This window comes from Notamacropus eugenii, chromosome 2 (assembly GCF_028372415.1).
Source record: "Notamacropus eugenii isolate mMacEug1 chromosome 2, mMacEug1.pri_v2, whole genome shotgun sequence".
Taxonomy (NCBI): Eukaryota; Metazoa; Chordata; class Mammalia; order Diprotodontia; family Macropodidae; genus Notamacropus; species Notamacropus eugenii.
Genome location: NC_092873.1, coordinates 511,226,254 through 511,246,546, shown reverse-complemented (window position 1 = coordinate 511,246,546; position 20,293 = coordinate 511,226,254). Strand labels below are relative to the sequence as shown.

The following is a 20,293-nucleotide window of genomic DNA, read 5'->3' as shown; positions in this document are numbered from 1 at the left end:
TTGAAATATTGTTTATTTTATGTGAGAACGGAACCATGGAAATTGTGGGCATATGTATGTTACCAAGATTTGAGTAGTTATTACTGTTGTAATAGTGATTGGTGTTGTAATAGGATCTCTGCCTGATTGGAGTTGTAGTAGCAAATTATTTAAAAAAACAAAAAGGTGACTGAGAGACTGACTAGTACTTCTTAATAAGAAACAGCTGAGTATTTCATTTGAGGGGGAGGTGTCCACTTGAACCCTGCCACTTTTTGGAATCAGAAGGGTTAGTGTTAGAATCTGTCCAGGAAAGTAAACCATAGATAGCTGTGTGTAGTCAGTCATGTGATTGACTTTTGGGTAGAGAGTTGATAACTGTATTTCAATGTAATTAGTTTCCTTTGTAATCCTATGCATTTTATTTTATTCCTCTAAAAACACTGTTTTGAAGAGAGTACCATAGGCTTCACGTATACACTGCCAAAGGGGTCTGTGATTAAAAAAAGCTTAAGAACCTCTCTTTCTAAAAGATAGATATCATCAGTGGCAGGAAGTGGTGTGTTGCAATATCAATATAGTGGAATATTAGAGTTTTTCTTCCTCAGGTACATGTTACCAACAGGAACATTTGTATAGGTTATTAATTAAAAAGTTTGTAATGATTAAGGAAAATTAGAGTAGGTAAAGGGTATTAGTTAAAAATCCTTTCAAATGATAATTAAAAACCTTAAATGATGATTCTGTGTTTCATGTCTCTGTGACTACCCCACTTCTAATTTATCTATTGAATTTGGGATGCTAAGGAGGTTTTGAGTTAGGATAATTCTAATATTTATAAAGTCTTTTTAAATTCATTTACTTGTCTGAATTGGATCATGGTGCTGCAGGCTTGCCTGGAGCCAGCATACATTTCTGTAATTTCTAATCAGCCACCAAACATGTGTGGCACACATGCTGGATGCAAAGTCTTCTTTTCCCATAGACATTAGCTATGGATTGACTTGAATGTAATAATTGTAATAGTTTTCTGTTGCTACTAATTTCACATTGGCAGCACTCATGTGAGCTGTAGTTTAGCTGGGTTAACTACAGCCAACATTTGATATTTTGAATTTAATTAAAATTCCATCTGTATCTGGAAAAAAGAATCCATGCATATCCTTTATTACAAACAGCTGCCTCTCTGTCCCTGAGCAGATTGCGACCAGCCACTACTCATTACCCTTATCTTTTCTAGACAGTGAAGGATTTCTTTTTCTCCTCTTTTATTCACAGGTTTCCCAGAAACCTCTGGTTCACTTTTTTTTTTAATTTTTGGACTTTTTTGATATAATAATCAATTTTACTTTTTTTCTTTCCTTTTCCCATTTCTTTTTTTTAAATTTAAATTTATTTATTTAAGTTTTCAGCATTGATTTCCACAAAATTTTGGGTTCCAAATTTTCTCCCCATTTCTCCCCTCCCCCCCCAAAACGCCGAGCATTCTAGTTACCCCTATCACCAATCTGCCCTCCCTTCTAACATCTCTCACTTCCCTTATCTTCATCTTCTCTTTTGTCCTGTAGGGCAAGATAACTTTCTATATCCCATTACCTGTATTTCTCATTTCCTAGTTGTATGCAGGAACAATACTCAACAGTTGTTCCTAAAACTTTGAGTTTCAACTTCTCTTCGTTCCTCCCTCCCCACCCATCCCCTTTGGGAAGGCAAGCAATTCAATACAGGCCACATCTGTGTAGTTTTGCAAATGACTTCCATAATAGTCATGTTGTGTAAGACTGACTATGTTTCCCTCCATCCTATCCTGCCCCCCATTTCTTCTGCTCTCTCTTTTGACTCTGTCCCTTTCCAAGAGTGTTGACTTCTAATTGCTCCCTCCTCCCATTGTGATCCCTTCCATCATCCCCCCCACCCTGCTTATCCCCTTCTCCCCCACTCTGGTTCACTTCTTGATACAACTTCAATTTTTATTTGGAATATTGGACAGTCTGTTATTTTTAAAATAGAGTTTTTGCAGCTACATATAAAAGAATGCTTGATTATCACTGATAGACTGTTGTGTAGGATGGAGTCATCAATTCAAGTCAACAAATATTGAAGTACCTACTATGTGCTAAGCACTAAAAATACAAAGAAATATAAGTCAAATTTTCTTTTCAGCTCTGGTCTTTTCATCAAGAATGCTTGAAAGTCCTCTATTTCATTGAAAGACCAGTTTTTCCCCTGAAGCATTATACTCAGTTTTGCTGGGTAGGTGATTCTTGGTTTTAGTCCTAGTTCCTTTGACTTCTGGAATATCCTATTCCATGCCCTTCGATCCCTTAATGTAGAAGCTGCTAAATCTTGTGTTATCCTGATTGTATTTCCACAGTACTTGAATTGTTTCTTTCTAGCTGCTTGCAATATTTTCTCCTTGACCAGGGAATTCTGGAATTTGGCCACAATATTCCTAGGAGTTTCTCTTTTTGGATCTTTTTCAGGTGGTGATTGGTGGATTCTTTCAATATTTATTTTGCCCTCTGGTTCTAGAATATCAGGGCAGTTTTCCTTGATAATTTCATGTAAGATGATGTCTAGGCTCTTTTTTTGATCATGGCTTCCAGGTAGGCCCATAATTTTTAAATTGTCTCTCCTGGATCTATTTTCCAGGTCAGTTGTTTTTCCAATGAGATATTTCACATTATTTTCCATTTTTTCATTCTTTTGGTTTTGTTTTGTGATTTCTTGGTTTCTCATAAAGTCATTAGCCTCCATCTGTTCCATTCCAATTTTGAAAGAACTATTTTCTTCAGTGAGCTTTTGAATCTCCTTTTCCATTTGGCTAATTCTGCTTTTGAAAGCATTCTTCTCCTCATTGGCTTCTTGAACCTCCTTTGCCAATTGAGTTAGCCTATTTTTCAGGGTGTTATTTTCTTCAGCATTTTTTTGGGTCCCCTTTAGCAGGGTGCTGATCTGCTGTTCATACTTTGCTTGCAAGTCTTTTATTTATTGATCTTCCCAGTTTTTCCTCCACCTCTCTAACATAATTTTGAAAATTTTCTGAGCTCTTTATGAGCTTTTCCCGGGTCTGATCCCATTGGGTGGGCTGGGATACAGAAGCACTGACTTCCGTGTCTTTCCCTGATGGTGAGCACCGCTCTTCCTCATCAGAAAGGAGGGGAGGAGAAACCTGCTCACCAAGAAAGTAACCCTCTATGGTCTTGGTTTTTTTCCCTTTTCTGGGCATTTTCCCAGCCAGTGACTTGACCTCTGAATATTCTCCTCACACCCACCTCGCCTCCTGATCCTCCCAGCCAGCGCTTGGGGTCTGAGACTCAAATGCTGCTTCCCAGCCTCAGGGCTTTTGGCGGGGGCAGGGCTGCTATTCAGTGTGAGATCAAGTTCAGCTGCCCGGGTCGGGGCAGGGCCGCCTCATGGGCTCAGTTCCCTCAGGGGGTTTATGCAGAGACCTTCAACAATGGATCGGGGCTCCTGCCTGCTTGGGGAGCCCTGGTCTGCTCCCACCTCCGCTGGTGCCTCCCAAGGGGGCCTGAGTCATGGGGGCTCCCCACTCCCCTCTCTACCCGCCAAAGAGACCCTCTCACCGACCCTTGTCACCTGTGGGTGGAGGGACCCACGCGGCTGCTGGAGATTCTGTCCCTGAAGCCTGCTCAGATCTGCTCCTTTCAGCCCTGGGCGGCCACGGCAGGGCTGTGCTCGGCTCCCAGTCCGCAGTGCGAAGAACCTTTTGCGAGAGGTTTTCAGGCTCTCTGGAACAGAAATCTTATCCGCTCCGCTGTTATGTGGCTTCTCCTGCTCCCGAATTTATTGGCAGCTCTTTACTACAGATATTTCATGGGCTGTGGGTTCGGAGCTAGCGTATTTGTGTGTTTCTACTCCGCCATCTTGGCTCCGCCCCAATACAAAGAAATATAAAAAATAATTCTTCATCTCAAGTAACTTACCATTTAAAAGGGGGAGGGGGAAACAATTTTTTTACAGATGAGATACAATCAGCAGCAGAAAGGCATTAGCATTAAGGGGATCAGGAAAGGCTTCTTGTGGAATATTAGCTGAGATTTGAAGGAAATCAAGGAAGCCAGAAGGCAGGAATGAGGAGGGAGACAATTCCAGGCAGGGAAACACTCTGAAAATGCTCAGGGTTGGGAGATAGAATACTTTGTTAGAGGATTGGCAATGAGGCCATTGTCAGGGGATCTCAGAGAATGTTATGGGGGAGCAAGGTGTAAGAAGACCAGCAGGATAGGAACCAACCAGATTATGAAAAGCTTTGAATCCCAAACAGAGGTAATGAGTAACTAGTGAAGTTGGTTGAATTTGAGGTAATATGGTTAGACCTGTGTTTGGGGAGTATTAGTTTGATGGCTGAGTAGGGGGGCGGTGCTAGGAAGCCGGAATCATGACTATGGTAACCTCTCTGAGTGTCAGTTTCCTTTTCTGTAAAATTTGAATTACAACTAATTAGAGCAGGTTTATTGTGAGACATGATTTTATATTACTCTTCCTCCTGCATTTCTTTGTTTAGGGAAAACTGGTCTATTTGTTGTTTTCATACAGGACATTCTTTCTCCTATCTCAGTGGTTTTGTAGAGAGTATCCTCTATGCTTATAATTTCTTCTGTCTTCTGTTATAACTCTTAGAATCCTAGCTTCCTTCCAGGCTTAGCTTAAGAGTTACTTCCTTAAAGCAGTCCTATTCTGATCTCCCCAGTTACTAGTACCCTTCCCATGGAAATAGATCTATAATACATTGTAGATGTCCATTTGGAACTCTGGGGATCTTTGAGCCATAAGGTGGACTTGAGTTGGGCTCAAGAGTCATACATTCTGCAAGAGAAGGGAGACTTCATTCTGAGCTAGGAAGAACAATACAGCTCTGACCCTGGGACAGCAGGTGAAAAGAGAAAGAAAAAAAGCTGAGTTGGAGTAGAAGAAGGAGATGCTGAAGCAGGCCCTTGCCCCTACAAGCATCCCAGAAGGTTGGCACTTGGATGAAGACATTCAAGAAAAGGTTTACTCTTCCCCCAGTTTTCTTTGTCCATTAATAGACGCTGTAAACGATAATATTCCTTACTTAATGTTTTCAATAACCTTATTTTTTTCACCTTAATATTAAAGAAGGAAGAGGTTAACTAGAAAGAAACACAAATTCAAATTAGGAAAGATGGATAAACGTCTTCCTAAACATTATGGATTTGTGTGGAGTAATGACTCAGACCAGTGATTTGCCTTGCTAACAGCAGTAGTAGAAAAAAGGCCATAGGTTACAGATAATGTAAAATGTAGAAAATCCTGGTACGGATCATCATTGATGACTGTGGTGCAAATCTTGGTCCTGTGATCCTTGCCCATTCCAGTGTGTTTCTTTCACTATAAAATCAGATGAGATGATATGAATGTAAGATCCCTTTTGGCTCAAAACCCTATGATTCTATGGTACCATTGGAGCATTTCTGTTATATGCTGGCAGAACTCTGTGCAAACAGCGCTGAGGTCAGCAATCTATTCAAAGCAATTAGCTTGTGTCTAACAGTCAAGAATGAGCTTTTTTTAATATATAGTCATACAAGGTCTTGCTCTCAGAAAATTAATTGGCAGTTGTATTGAAAAGACTCACTTTCAGTGAAATCCATTATTATCAGTAGACTTTATCAAAAATTCAGCAAATGATGCAATAGGAAAAGCTTTTTGGAGTTCCAGTGACTACTTAATGAGTCTTCTGATTGCATCAGCCGCACCCTGGGACTCTTTGGAAGCTGTTGAGCAATTGAAATGATCTTGGAATGCCACTTTGTGAGAAGATGCTTATGGGCCTCTTCTCTTACCCAGAATATGCATTTATAATCTGAAATAAGGCCCACTTTGCTGACTATATCAGTTGGTTTTAATGAGGTTCAAATGTTTTTTTTTGGGGGGGGGGAATCTGATGTAGTATGTTAAATCAGAAAAAAAAATTTAAATCCAAATAATTTATCTACCCTACCTCTCACCCTCATTTTTGAGAACAGCCTCTTGAGGTTCCTTTCTCTTTTGATGGCTTCTGTTGCTTCCCCCTCACCCAAACCCTGTGGAAACAATAAATAGTAGCATTCTAATTATTTCAAACAGGATTGTTATTTCAGTAAGTAGCAGAATTAGAGGAACAAGATAGAGTTTATTTTCATACATATGTTACTAATAAAAAACAGGGACTGAGAAATGTAATATGCATTCAGAAGAACTTTTTCACATTTTTCCATCCATTGATATTTCAAGTTTTTAAATAATTCAATATGATTATACTAAGAGCCAATATTGAAGATCCAGAACCATAGAGGGAAAGTGATTTCAGCAAGCTATGGATGACTTTAAAAGCCAAACAAAGGACTTTATACTTAATCCTGGAGTTGATAGTGAACCACTGGAGTTTACTGAATACAAGGGTGACATGGTCAGATCTGTAATCTTTTGGCATCTGGGTGGAGGATGGACTTGAGTGGAGAGAACCTGGAGTCAGGGAGAACAACCAGCAGGCTATTGCAACAGTCAGGGTATGATGTAATGGGGGTCTGCACCAGAGTGGTGGCAGTGTCACAGGAGAGAAAGCAATGTATAATGTTACTGAGATATCTATTGAGATATCCAGCTCAAGATGTCTGATAGACAGTTGGAGATATGAGCACAGCTGAGGGTAAGCCCAGAGATTAGGGCTAGTGAACTGATTTGAGAATTATCTGCATAAAGTCAGTCAGTAAATATTAAGCACCAACAATGTATGAGGCAAGGTTCTTAACTGAGGGGGAGGGGTATGTGTATGAGGAGAGCCATGTGAAATTTCAGGTAGGATTGTTGTCTTTCATTTTTGAAGAAGACCATGACATCAGGGAAATGGTGACAGGACTTGCGGTTGACTTTGATTTGAGTGAGGGAGGGCTGTGCAAGGTCACCAGCCTTACTTTCTCCTCCAGAACCATCTGGGTCCAGTGGCCAGATATTCATCAGGATGACTGGAGATGACCCAGGATGCAATGGGAGATCCTGACCATTTTAGGCTAAGGTCTTTTCAAGTACTCACTTAGAGGGAGGTAACGCCCATTCAGTGAATAGGCCTCTTCAAGAAGTGAGTTAAGGGATGACCCCTTTTATTTGGAAAAAATAACTGTGCTAGCTGCTGGCACCAAAAAAACAAAAATGGGACTTAATATGTTCCATTGTTTAGCTTTTCTGTTTTATAACTAGTAACAAATAGTTTTGATGATTATTGCTTTATAGTAGAGTTCAAGGTTTGGAAGTGTTTCTCATTCATTCCTTCTATCATTATTTAGCTTGTTATTCCAAATCTTTTTTTTTTTCTCCAAATGAATTTTATTTTGTCTGGCTCATTAAAGTATATCCTTGTTAATTTGACATAGCACTGAATACATAAATTAATTTACATTGTATTATCTTTTGGGTTTTTTTGGTATAGCTTAGTTTTGATCACTGAAATTTCCTCCAATTATTAAGTTCTTTATTTCTTTAAGGAGTAATTTTCTAATTGTATTTATACAGATGTTGAATATACTTTAGTATCTTGAATCCTGGTTATTTTGTCCATTTTGTACTTCTTCCAAATGGTTTTTCCATTTCTTTATTTTCTTTAAGATTTTGTTATATATAAATGCTATTGATTTTTGTGGATTTATCTTTGCCAGTCTGATGGGTACAAGGTGGAACTTCAGTTACTTTAAATTTTAATTTCTCCACTTATTAGTCATTTGAAACATTTTTATGTGACTATAGATGACTTCAGTTTTTCTCTAAAAATTATTTATTCATATCTTTTGACCATTTATTAATTGGGGATTGACTCTTAAAAATTTGAGGCCCTTCCCTATATATACACCATAAATGAGATCTTTGTCAGAGAAGTTTGCTGCAAAGACTTTTCCTCAGTTACTAATTCCCTTGTAATTTTAGCTGAATGGGTTATGTTTCTGCAAAAAGTTTTAACTTTATATAATAAAAATTTTCCATCTTCTCTGATCCTCATTTTTGTTTGGTCATGGATTCTTCCCCTATTTATAGATCTAACATTTTCTCCTTTGCTTCTCTATTTTGAGATGTTACGTCATCTTAAGTCATTTTAAGTCATATCAAATTATGATGCTATGCTTTTGGAACTTATCTTGTTTTTGTAGTGAGATGTTGATCAAAAAGCAGTTTTTGCCAAATTGCTTTTTGGGTTGCCCAGCAGTTTTTGTCAACTACTAGTGAGTTTTTTTCTTTTTAATTTATTTATTTTCAAGTTTCAACATTCACTTCCACAGAATTTTGAATTTCAAATTTTTCCCCACCTTTCCACCCCAGGATATAGCATGTATTCTGATTACCCTTTCCCTCAGTCTGTCCTCCCTTCTATCACCCCTCCCCCCATCCCCTGCCCTTCTCTTTTCCTATAGGGCAAGATAGATTTCTATACTCTGTTGCCTATGTATCTTTTTCCCTAGTTGCATGTAAAAACAATTTTTAATATTCATTTTTAAAGCTTTGAATTCCACATTCTCTACCTTTCCCCCTCCCTACCCACCCTCATTGAGAAGGCAAACAATTTGATATAGGCTATACATGTATAGTCATGCGAAACACTTCTATAACAGTCATGTTGTGAAAGACTAACTATATTTCCCTCTATTCTGTCCCATCCTCCATTTATTCTATTCTGTCCTTTGACCTGTCCTTCTGCAAAAGTGTCTGCTTCCAATTACCCCTTCCCCCAATCTGCTGTCCCTTCTGTTATCCCCTCTCTCTTATCCCCTTCCCCTCTGCTTTCCTGTAGGGTAAGATAAACTTCCATACCCAATTGAGTGTGTATGCTATTCCTTCCTGAAGCCAAATCTAATGAAAGTAAGGCTCACTTATTTCCTCTTACCTTCCCCCTTTTCCCCTTCACTGTAAAAGCTCTTTCTTGCCTCTTTTATGTGAGGTGATTTATTACATTCTACCCCTCCCTTTCCCTTTCTCCCAGCATGTTGCTCTCAACACATAATTTTATTTTTTAGATATTATCTCTTCATATTCTGCTCACCCTGTGCCCCTTGTCTCTCTGTCCCTCTATATATACATACACACACATATGTTTATATACACACACACACATATGTATACATGCATATATTCCCTCCAGCTACCCTAATACTGAGAAAGGTATCATGAATCACAAATATCATCTTTCCGTATAGGAATATATACAGTTCAGCTTTAATAAGTCTCTTATGGTTTCTCTTTCCTGTTCACTTTTTCATGTTTCTCTTGATTCTTGTATTTGAAAGTCAAATATTTTCTATTTAGCTCTGGTCTTTTCAATAAGAATGCTTGGAAGTCCTTTATTTAACTGAAATTCCATTCCCCTGAAGTATTATACTCCATTTTTCTGGGTAGGTGATTCTTGGTTTTAATCCTAGCTCCTTTGACTTCTGGAATATCATATTCCAAGCCTTCAGATCCCTTGTGTAGAAGCTGCTAAATCTTGTGTTATCCTGATTATGTTTCCATAATATTTGAATTGTTTCTTTCTGGCTGCTTGTAATATTTTCTTCTTGACCTGGAAACTCTGGAATTTGGATACATTATTCCTAGAAGTTTTCCTTTTGGGATCTTTTTCAGGAGGCAATTGGTGGATTCTTTCTATGTCTATTTTACCCTCTGGTTCAAGAATATCAGGGCAGTTTTCCTTGATAGTTTCTTGAAAGATGATGTCTAGGCTCCTTTTTTGACCATGGCTTTCAGGTAGTCCAATATTTTTTTTTTTTTATTTTAAACAAGAAGTTTATTTAAACAACAAGATGTTTGACTTAAAGGGAAAACTATCTAGGATCAATTTCTTTATAGTAATTTATCCCTACTGAGAGACAGAGATTGCCATACATGTAACAGCTACGTACAAAAAAGTTATAAAATCGTCCTTGGTTTTACAATGATAAAAGAAAAACATTGAAATTATCCAATCAAACAAGGTATGCAAGGATTTTTTTTTGTAGGTATTTTTTTTTTTGTTGTTAAACAGTGAGAGCAAAATAACTTACTGGAATATAAAGATAAAAGTTGAATGAGCATGCCACTAATGGAGAAAAGGGATATTTTCACAGAACCAGTTTGTTTTTTCCCTTCCCCATCTCCATTTGATGTTGATCAAAACATACCATCGGCCATTTAGTTAAAAAAAAAAAATACGCATTATGCCTGTGCACATACGCCAGTTACTTTATGTACAATAAAGGAATGGGGGAAGGGAATCAAAGAAGAGAGAAAACTATACTGCAGTAGTCAGGATGTGGATGAACCAAATCTTGGTTTTCTAATTGTGAATGTATTGTCTTCCTTGGGAGCACAGTTCTGGAGTACAGTTGTAGATTTTCTTTTTAGTAAGCGCCTCCTGTCTGCTGTTGGAATACATCAATTGTATCTTCATCCTCCATTTCCAACTGTGCAGGTGTGTCTGTTTCATTGATTGGTTGCCCATCAAATCAGAATCTGATCTGCCTCATTGACAAACCCTGTCGTTCACAATAGGCTTTCATTAGTTTACTAAGTGGTGTGTGCCTCTTAATCTTAAATTGCACCACCGAACCATCTTGCCCTGCCACCTTCAAATTAATGTGGTCGTTGTTTTCAGTCTTGACTCCTTCCTTTGGCTTCTCGTCGGCCATGGCGAGTCCGGGGGTCTCCTCAGCCGCCGCTTCACAAAAGAGGCACCAGGACGGTCCGCTCCAAGGGAACGGGGGGAGAAGCAGCAGCGGCAGGAGCAGGAGCAGGAGGAGGAGGAGGAGGAAGAGGATGGTGGTGATGGTGAGGAAGAGGAGGAGGAGAAGGAGGAGGAGGAGGTGGAAGAGGAGGAGAAGGAGGAGGAGGAGGACGAGGAGGAGGAAGAGGAGGAGGAAGAAGAGGAGGAGGAGCCAATAATTTTTAAATTCTCTCCTGGATCCATTTTCCAAGTCACTTGTTTTTCCAATGAGATACTTCCCATTGTCTTCTATTTTTTTCATTCATTTGGCTTTGTTGTATAATTTCTTGATTTCTCATAAAGTCATCAGCTTCCATTTGCTCTTTTCTAATTTTGAAGGAATTATTTTCTTTCAGTATGCTTTTGGACTTCTTTTTCCATTTGACCCATTCTGACTTTTAAGGCATTCTTCACCTCATTGGCTTTTTGGACCTCTTTTGCTATTTGAGTTAGTCTAATTTTAAAGGTGTTATTTTCTTCAGCAAGCTGTTGATTCACTTTTCCTGATTTTCTTGCATCACTCTCATTTCTCTTTCCAGTTTTTCCTCTACTTCTCTTACTTGATTTTCAAAGTCCTTTTTGAGCTCTTCATGGCCTGAGACCATATTTCCTTGGGGGCTTTTGTTGTCTTCTTCTGGTTATATGTTTTGATTTTCCTCATCATCTATAACATAGGAACATACCTCTTCACCAAGAAAGAAAGAATCTATAGTCTGTGCCGCCCGCCCCCCCCCCCCCCCCATTTGCTCATTTCCCCAGGCAATTACTTGACTTTTGAGCGCTTTGTTAAGTGGAAGGCTCCAGAAGCAGCTGCTGCTTTGGCAGTAGCTATTGGGGCTGGGGCTGGGGCCTGGACTGGACCATGCTTCCCTTTCAGCCAGGTGAGAGACTTTTCCCACTGACTTTTGAAGCTGTCTTTGGCATTTATTGGTTGAGAAGTATGGAAACCAGCAAAGCTGCCAGCAATTCAATCCCCTGAGGCGTGCTCCAGCTCCATCAGCACCATCATGGCCCACATTGAACTTGTGTTCTGCTCTCAGCCTGGTGTGATAGACCCTTCCTGTTGACCTTCCGGAATGTCTTGGGCTGGAAATTTGTTTCATTCTGCTTCTCTAGAATTTTTTTAGTCATTTTATACAGGTTTTTTTGAGGGGTTTAGGGGAAGAGCTCAGGCAGGTCCCTGTTTCTACTCTGCCATCTTGGCTCCACTACTAGTGAGTTTTTACTCACATAACCAGGATATTTGGGCTTATCAAACATTAGACTACCTGTGCTGTATGGGCAACCGCACTGGCATACCCAGGATGACTGCTAGCACAAGTTCTTACATCTGCTTTACTAGGAAAGATAGCTGTTTAAGGGGTCAGCAGTCACTTTAATTAAACATATATATCTCATTCACTTAATTCAGGGGAAAAGTCAGCACCCTGAACTTCAGAAAATACAAACAGAAATTACAAGCAGAAATTACAGAGAAAATAGCATAAAGACTACCTAACAGGACTTCTGACTGTCTTGACCATAAGCAATACATACGTTGCAGATCAATAGACAGATCCAACAGTTTGATCATTACTTACATACATGGTTTCCATAGAGAGAAGCACCAACATCTGGATTTTCAAAGTGGTGGGCTCTGTAACAGCTTAACCCAGAGGCTCATCAGGCCAAATCACAGGAACACTCTTCCAGTGAGTGAGCCCCCAACCTCACTTCAGAGTATATATAGAGCCAGAAGGTTTCACAACCGACGTGCTTCACTGCCTCCTTACCAATGGTGTGAAAATCTTCAAGTAAGTAAGCTTCCCCTAAACAAGCTTCCTTTAGTGGGACCCATGTGAGGCCTATTAAATGGAGTGAGACTATTAAATGGGTGGGGAAGATCTTAAATCCCATTAACATTACAAGTGCTTGTTTGCTTGTACTTAATTGTCTTCACTGATCAACCTCTCTATTTCTTCACCAATACCAAATCATTTTGATCTATTCAAACCCAGGTCTTTTCTGACTCCAAATCATAATCTGTATCCATTGTGTTACTTAGCATATGTCTGCATAAACTGTCTGACTAAAACAAAAGGAATGCCATATTTACACTGGAGAAACACTAGAAGCTTTCCCTGTAAACACAGAACTAAGGCAGGAATTTTTGTTGCCTCCTTTCTTTGCTGTTATTTCACAATTTCACATAGTTCTGGAAATGCTAGCAAAGTTGTACATAAAAAATGGAAAGGTAAGCAATTGAGAAAACTCACTGTAACACATTTCTCTGCTAAATGTCTAATTTCCAAGAAATAAAGAAATTATTCGGATTTATAAGAACAGTAGCTATTTCCCAATTGATAAATGGTCTAGGAAATATGAATAGACAATTTTGAAGGAAAGAAATCTTAAGTTAACAACAACCATATGAACAAATGCCCTAAATCACTAGTAAGTAGAGAAATACAAACCAAAGCAATTCTGAGGTTACACTTCAGAGTTAGATTAACAACAATGGTGAATGGGACAGCTTGCACATTAATTCCCAGGTGGTGGAGCTGTGAATTGGTCTAGTCATTCTGGAAAGCTTTTGGAACTGTCCGCAGAGATCACTAAACTGCTTCTGCTTTGACCCACCAGTACCCAGAGTAGGCCTTTACTCCAAAGAGATCAAAGGGAGAGGAAAAGGACCACACATACAAAAATATTTTAGCAGCTCTGTTTGTAGTGACAGAGGACTTTGGGGAATAGCTGAATAATGCCCTGTGAATGCCATGAATATCATACCATAAGAAATGATGAACTAGGTTTTGGGGAAAAAAAACTGTACAGATGTGTCATCGATGCAGTTAACTCTGCACAGTTAAGTTCACTTAACTGTGAACAGAAATAGAACAATTTGTATAACGACCAATAGCATTGTTAAGAAAAAGTAAAGTGGGGTTAATAGTTTCTTTTGTAAACAAGGCTAGATTGTACAGGAGGGCAGCGAATCTAGTACAGGGTACAGCCTTCTTTGTTTCCCTGTTCCTTCTTTAGGCTTCATATATTTATTTTGAGACAGCTAGGTGGTACAGTAGATAGAAAGTACTGGGATTGGAATTAGGAAGACCCACCTTTTTAAGTTCAAATCTGGTGTCAGACACTTACCAGCTGTGTGACCCTAGGCAAGTCACTTAACCTTGTTTGCCTCAGTTTCTCATCTGTAAAAATGAACTGGAGGAAGAAATGGCAAAAACCCCAAATGGGGTCACGAAGAGTCGGACATGACTGAACACAACAGCAACAATATTTTTATTTATTGGAAAAATGAGGTATGTCTCTGCAGCATCCCTGAAGGTAGGCAGGGAAAACATGGCTTTGGATAAAACCATTCAACTTACTGCCTTTTTGATAGCTGTGGGGTAATGGAAAGAAAACTGCATCTAGGTGGCCACAGCTTTACCTTTTTCTTAGCTTATTATACATTACTCTCTTTTCCATACACAATTCAGCTAAACTGACTGTCTTTGCCCTTCCTTATGACATTCTGCTTCTGTACTATTTCCAGAATGTGCTTCCTCATCACCGCTATGTTTCAGATTGGCTAGTTTCCTTGAAAATGCACTTTATGTGCTGCCTTCTCTTTGAGGCCTCTCCTGATACTCCCAGCTGCTGATCCCTGTGCCCATTACCCAATATTTATTTTGTGTATACTTATGTGTACATGTCTCCCTTAAAGTCAGGGACTATTTTAATTTTTTTCTCTTATTCCTAAATACTATGCCTGGGTATGTTGTGGGTACCCTTCCTTAATATATGCTTGTTGATTGCTGAGAGACCTGTTGTGAGGAAAACACTTGATATGCCTTGAATGTGCTATGGAAATATAAAGTAGGAATGTTAGATCATTGTGTTGGCTAGATGGGTGACCCTGGACTAGTTATTTGCTCTCTCTAACCCTTAACTTCCCCATCTATAAAATGGAGATAATACCTGTATTACTTTACTTGAAAGGTGGTTATTAGAGGAATGTTATATAAATTGTAAAATACTTTATGAATGCTGGTTTTTTAATTACTCTAATTATCCTGTTCTCTGTTATCATTCAGTCAGCAAGCATTTATTAAACACTATGTGCCAGGTACATGTAATAACATGCCCCCCTTAGGTGTTAGGATCAAATTACCAGCTGGAAGTAAAGGTTTGACAGATAGATGGAGAGAGGGTAAACTTATTAGCTAACATAAAGTCTTGGAAATATCTGTGAATCTTAATTATCCACGCTATCTTGTCTCCTTTGACAACATGGATTGGAGTTGGCTCAGGTTGCTCAGAAGTTGTGCCAAAATGTTAATTTTTTTTTTTCAAGTTGAATAGTCCAGATTAGTAATTTTCTCAGGCATCATACCTAAAGGGAAAAAAGTTGATTCCCTTTGTACTCAATTGGCCTCATTATCCTGAATAAGGAGGAATTTTTGGTTTTCATTTATTAAACTGTAGTAGGTAATTTCTTTGTCTTATCTCCTATGCTTGGAATGATAGGGAAAGAAGCTGCCTAAGGAAAAGCGCAGAAGAAATGCTAGTATGTCTGTCTTTCTGAAATGCCTGTGAATTTTCTTACTTTGTACCAACCCCCTAATGGGCTGCTTGGTCCTTCCCTACCTGCCCTGAAGATATTTATGCTGCTTCAAATAATTTTAGTTGTATAATTAACTTGAGCTCTTAGTCCTGGTTAAAAGATAATGCACAGTCTATAAGTCCTTAGGCATGTCATTCAATAAACTAATTATCTGTGAGTTGACCATGTACAGTCTTTAATGCAGGAATGATATGGGTGGTGTAGGATTATATGTTTTAGCATTAACAATGCTTCACATGCCTTTTGTCTTAAAAGATTTCTTACCATAGGTACATTATCTTAGAATAGCCTGCTAGGATAGTAGGAGTATCCAACAATAAGACCTGGGCTAAGGGTGGAGCAGGTGGGGGTAGCAGGAAGACACAGGACCTGCAAGGAGGGAGAATTTTGACTCTAGAAAGCAGGACACCCTGAAAACATACTGCTGCATATTGATATGAAAAGGGAATATTGTAACAATAAAACATGTGCTTAGCTTCTTACTTTATATAATATGTAACAATTACAGTTCTGTGGTGGAAAAGCCAAGAAAAATATCTTAACAAGTTTTATTTAGTTATATAAATGAATACTTATTTTTATGAGCTGGTAATTTAGCATGAAATGTCCTTCACTTCACTACACTATGCAAGGCCTCAGTGAATGGGCTGGGTATATGAAAAGAAAAGAATTGCAGATCCTGACTTCAGGAGGCTAATATTCTGCAGGAGAGGCAGCGGACAATACTATTGAAATGACTGAACAACAGCAAGGTAGTGTTTAATGGACATGTTTTATATATCATGGCACTATGAAAAGTATGAATGTATATTTGGGTAGCGGAAAGTCAGTGAAGGTTTTATCACAAAGGGGCATCCTTACCGAAGTACTGGACTTGAATAAAGGTACAGAGGTGAAAGAGAGTGATGCAGAACAGAATCACATCATAGTAAAGTTTGGAATACACATTTTGTAAAAGGGGAATGAGTAGTTTGAATTAGTCAAGCAGATTGGGGATAGATTTTGGCAGGGCTTGGAGATTAAGCTTGATTTGCCTATGTGGAGCAACTCAAAAGTTTTTTTTTAATAGAGGAGTGATATGATCATAGTGGTATATTAGGAAGATTCCTAAGGCAGCTTGTGTGGAAGGTGGATTGGATAGAAGAGGGATTAATGTCTTTATATAGCTAGATCTAGTATATTTTATAATCACAGAGTTAGAAGGTGCCTCAGCAGTCATTTGGTGGAACCCATACCTGAAAAAGAATCGTGGCTATAATATATCTGACAAGGTATCATCAGCCTTAGAAGACCACTAGTAAGGGGAAACCCACTAAAAGAATAGCTGCCACTTATGTGGTAGTTCAAGGTCTGAAAACCACCTTACGTACATTTCCTCATTTGATTTAAAAAAAAAAATCCTGTAAGGTAAAGTTGGTTCTTACATCTCTACATATTCCCCTTTTATAGATGAAGAAATTGTACCACAGAGAATTTATGTGACTTGCCCAGGGTTGTATGGCTAGTAAGCGACCAGGCTGGATTTGAAGCCAAGCTTTCCTGACCTCTAGTTCAGGGCTCTGTCCGCTGTACTATGCTATTTTTGACCACCCATGACCTTCATAGACCAAACATTTACTAATTATCTTGAGTTTTCTAATTAAACTTCATGTCATCAGAAGAAATGGATAGTTTTATATCCTTTTGGTGATGTTTGTGTCTTTAATTTCTTTCTCTTGTCTTATTGTTACCACTAACATTTTAAAGCTTGTCAAATAACATTGATAATGACCCCTAACAATAGACTGGATTTATTTTCAAGAACCAACAAAGCTGAACATGAAAGTGAGCATTATTAAGGAGCTATAAACTTGATGCATAATTTTGGTTTTGGCATGAAACACAGAGAAATACAAAATGCCTATCAGTCATGTGTGGTTCCTACTTGCTACTGCAGTGGTGGTGGCAAAGTATTGGGGAAAATGTGTTATATAATGGTAAGAATTTTTTGGTATTTTTTAAACTATCTATACATTTTAATTTGACTATTGCTGTTTTAAATTTGAGATCCTTGTCAAATAATTAAATGAATGTATTGCTGAAGGAGCTGAAATGTCACATTCTTGATGATTTTTGCTATAAACAAAACTAGAAAAAAGAAGGAACTTGAAGCTGAATGGAAGCATGGATTCATTACTCTTGGGAGAGGCAAAGGAAGGATTGGATTTTATCATTTGCCCAAAGGCAGCCACAAAAAAGTACTATTTCATCCTGTATTTGATGGTTATATATATAGAAGTACTTATGGTAAGCACTTATGAAAAGTCCATCATAAAAATAATGGCAGCTCTGCATCAACACTAGAAAGTCTGTGAAGAACTTGTAAGACTTAATATTTGATCAACATATACTTTGATACTTGATAGCTCTTATGGAGGGAAAGGTGAGAATAGGGAAAATTAAATGAGAAAGCCTTATGGCAGAGAGGTGATGGAGCAGAGGTACATTAGACTGAGCAGTGTGTGGATTTGTTTTGTGTTACTCTTCTTTCAAGGGAATTTCTGTTTGTTTGTTTTGGAGGGGAGAGGGAGTGGGAAAGTTAATGAAGGGTGGAAAGAGGTAGCGAAATTAATGTCTTTCTTTTAGAAAAGAAAGAAGAAAATATCGAAAAGATCCTCAAGGAATCATTTAAAAAAGATAAACAAGAGAACAGAAAGAAGGTCAGAGGGAACACAGTCAGGGCGGTGCTGGACTGCCGTGTCACATCTGAGATGTGCAGAGATATCTGCATGTCGTGGAGATTGTTGACTTCATGTGCAATTCTCTTTCAGACTGTATTATTTGATTTTTGTCAAGTTTATAATAATAAAAAGGAAAATTTTCTAAAATTCATCTGCGTACTGTAACACCACTGATATGTCAGAGCTTTGGTTAGAATTAGTAAAAATCAAGAAGAATGAATAATAATGAGAAAGATATAACAGTTGAAAAAACTCAATTCTGAATGATTTAAGCAAGTAATTGACAGTCAGAATGGGCATTGAACCACAGAAATATTGATGACCAAAATCAGTATTGATTTTCAGACAATACTTTCTCATCCTGGAATGCCTGAGATCTGTCTTTGGAACACTGAACCGCTGATGTGGCCTTCTCAATCTGGAATATCTCTCTTATGGCCTGTCCTGTTTTCACATTGATGAGTTCCTCCTGGAATCTCCATTTTGAAAATGGACCCAGACTGATCTTCATTTCCCTCCCAAACCTGTTTTGGCTTTTGTATTTCTAATCATGTCCCTAGATTGAGTGCCTTCTGTTGCTCTCCTTCCTCCACCCTCTCCCTATTTCATACAGAAAATATCTGTCTTTTTGCTTATATTTATATTCCTAGTGCTTAGTACATAGTAAACATTTAATAAATCTTTCCTTCTGAAGGTGGAATCAAGGTGGTAGAGGGATAGAAAGCAATACAGCAGGCTCCCTGCCACAAAACCCCTTCAAACAGATCAGAAAATGCACTAGCCTGAATTCTGATGGGGAAATCCAGAAAAAAAAAATGACAGTAATTTGTGTAGTCCATATTGGCATAAAGAGATAGACACAGAGGTCTGCAGACACTTGGGGATGGGTTTGGGCCAGGAGTGTACAAGCAATCCAGTGCCTAGGGAGATGTTGTACTCTAGCACAAGAGGAAGTTCTAGACCCATACTGAGGCACCCCCCCAGATCCATACTGAATGCTGTGAGGGGATAGATATGAACTGGTAGCTTTGCTGCCTTTTACCTAGTTCTGGGCCATAAATTCAGAGGGTTGAGAAGGGGACTTGTGGCGATGTTCTTGGGTAGGGATGCCCTGGGCAACATATCAAGAAAGGAAGAAGTTCAGAAACTAGAAGCAGTGGTGGTGTGGTTTAGACCCCAGGTGCAGGACAGGGTTTCTTTTTTACTATCTAGCCCAGCCTTCAGAGGAATAACCACAGCAGGAGTCCCAGACGAAAGGGGAGCCTACAGTCCTGTCATTCTGAACCAGCAGAGCTTTCCAGCTGGCTGACAGGGGCTGAATCCATCAGCAGTCTACTTTTGCTCAGAACCTGAAACCATGTCAAGAACTTGCAGAGCTCTAACAAAGATAGCAAGCACACCATTTTGGGAATCCTGAAAACTCCTAGCCTTTCCTTGAGATTCTGGAATAACACAATATTCAATATGTCAAGAAAACAAAAATAGGACCGGCGCACACTCCTTCCAGAAGTGTGGCAGATCTTAGCCCCAACATCAGTTAAGTCCAATATCAGGACGTAGGCTGGTAGAATGAGTGCCAGTGTGCTCGTGTGCATGTGCGAGTGCACAAACAGCCCCTCGCAGAAACACCCACATTCCCATCTTACAGAATGTTATGTTGTTAGGGAAGCTAAAGGCACAAATCCAGAAGAGAATGACAATTAACATCTATAAGCAGAACTTCAGAGAAAAACACAGCTTGGGCACAAACCAGAGTTTCTGTAAGATATCAAGCAAGAGTTTAAAAAAAAGTTTCATTTTCAGGGTGGGGTGGGATGAGGCAAATACAATGAAAGCACTTGAGTTAAAAAAATGGAACAGAAAAAAAGGCTAAGGAAGAAAGAACAGGAAAGTGAATGAACACTTGGCACAAGAGGGACAAAATCTTGCCCTAGCAACAAACTCCCTTATTATTAGAATGGATGAAATAGAAGCCAGTGACTTTTTGAGACAGCAAGAAATATAACAAAGTCAAAAGACTGAAAAAAAAAGTAGGAAATGTGAGCTGTCTATTTGCAAAACAACTGAACTGGAAAACAGATTAGGGAGCAAAAATTAAGAATTGTTGGATTATCTGATTGTCCAGGCCTCCTGTTTTGAGAAACCTTATTTTTTTGTTTAATTTTTTATGAAGCAAATAGTGTTAAGACTTGCCTAGGGTCACACAGCCACTAAATGTTTGAGGCTGGATTTGAATTTAGGAGGATT

At 38.8% G+C, this 20,293-nt stretch overlaps 1 protein-coding gene and 1 pseudogene across 4 annotated transcripts in view; one reads left to right on the top strand and one right to left on the bottom strand.

Moving 5' to 3' along the window:
• The window catches only part of FAF1 (Fas associated factor 1), a 466,037-nt gene that overhangs the window by 51,852 nt on the left and 393,892 nt on the right, over positions 1-20,293 (top strand). The window contains exon 1 of one of the 4 annotated variants that reach the window (XM_072649395.1): positions 13,711-14,019. The exons of 2 other annotated variants lie outside the window; for them this stretch is intronic. In XM_072649395.1, coding sequence (XP_072505496.1) covers positions 13,972-14,019 — 48 coding nt within the window. In that variant the 5' untranslated portion in view covers positions 13,711-13,971. Of the gene's footprint in view, positions 1-13,710; positions 14,020-20,293 lie in introns of those variants that run through there. One more of the 4 variants, XM_072649393.1, reaches the window with a different exon arrangement.
• LOC140530120 (small ubiquitin-related modifier 2 pseudogene) lies at positions 9,741-10,885 on the bottom strand (annotated as a pseudogene).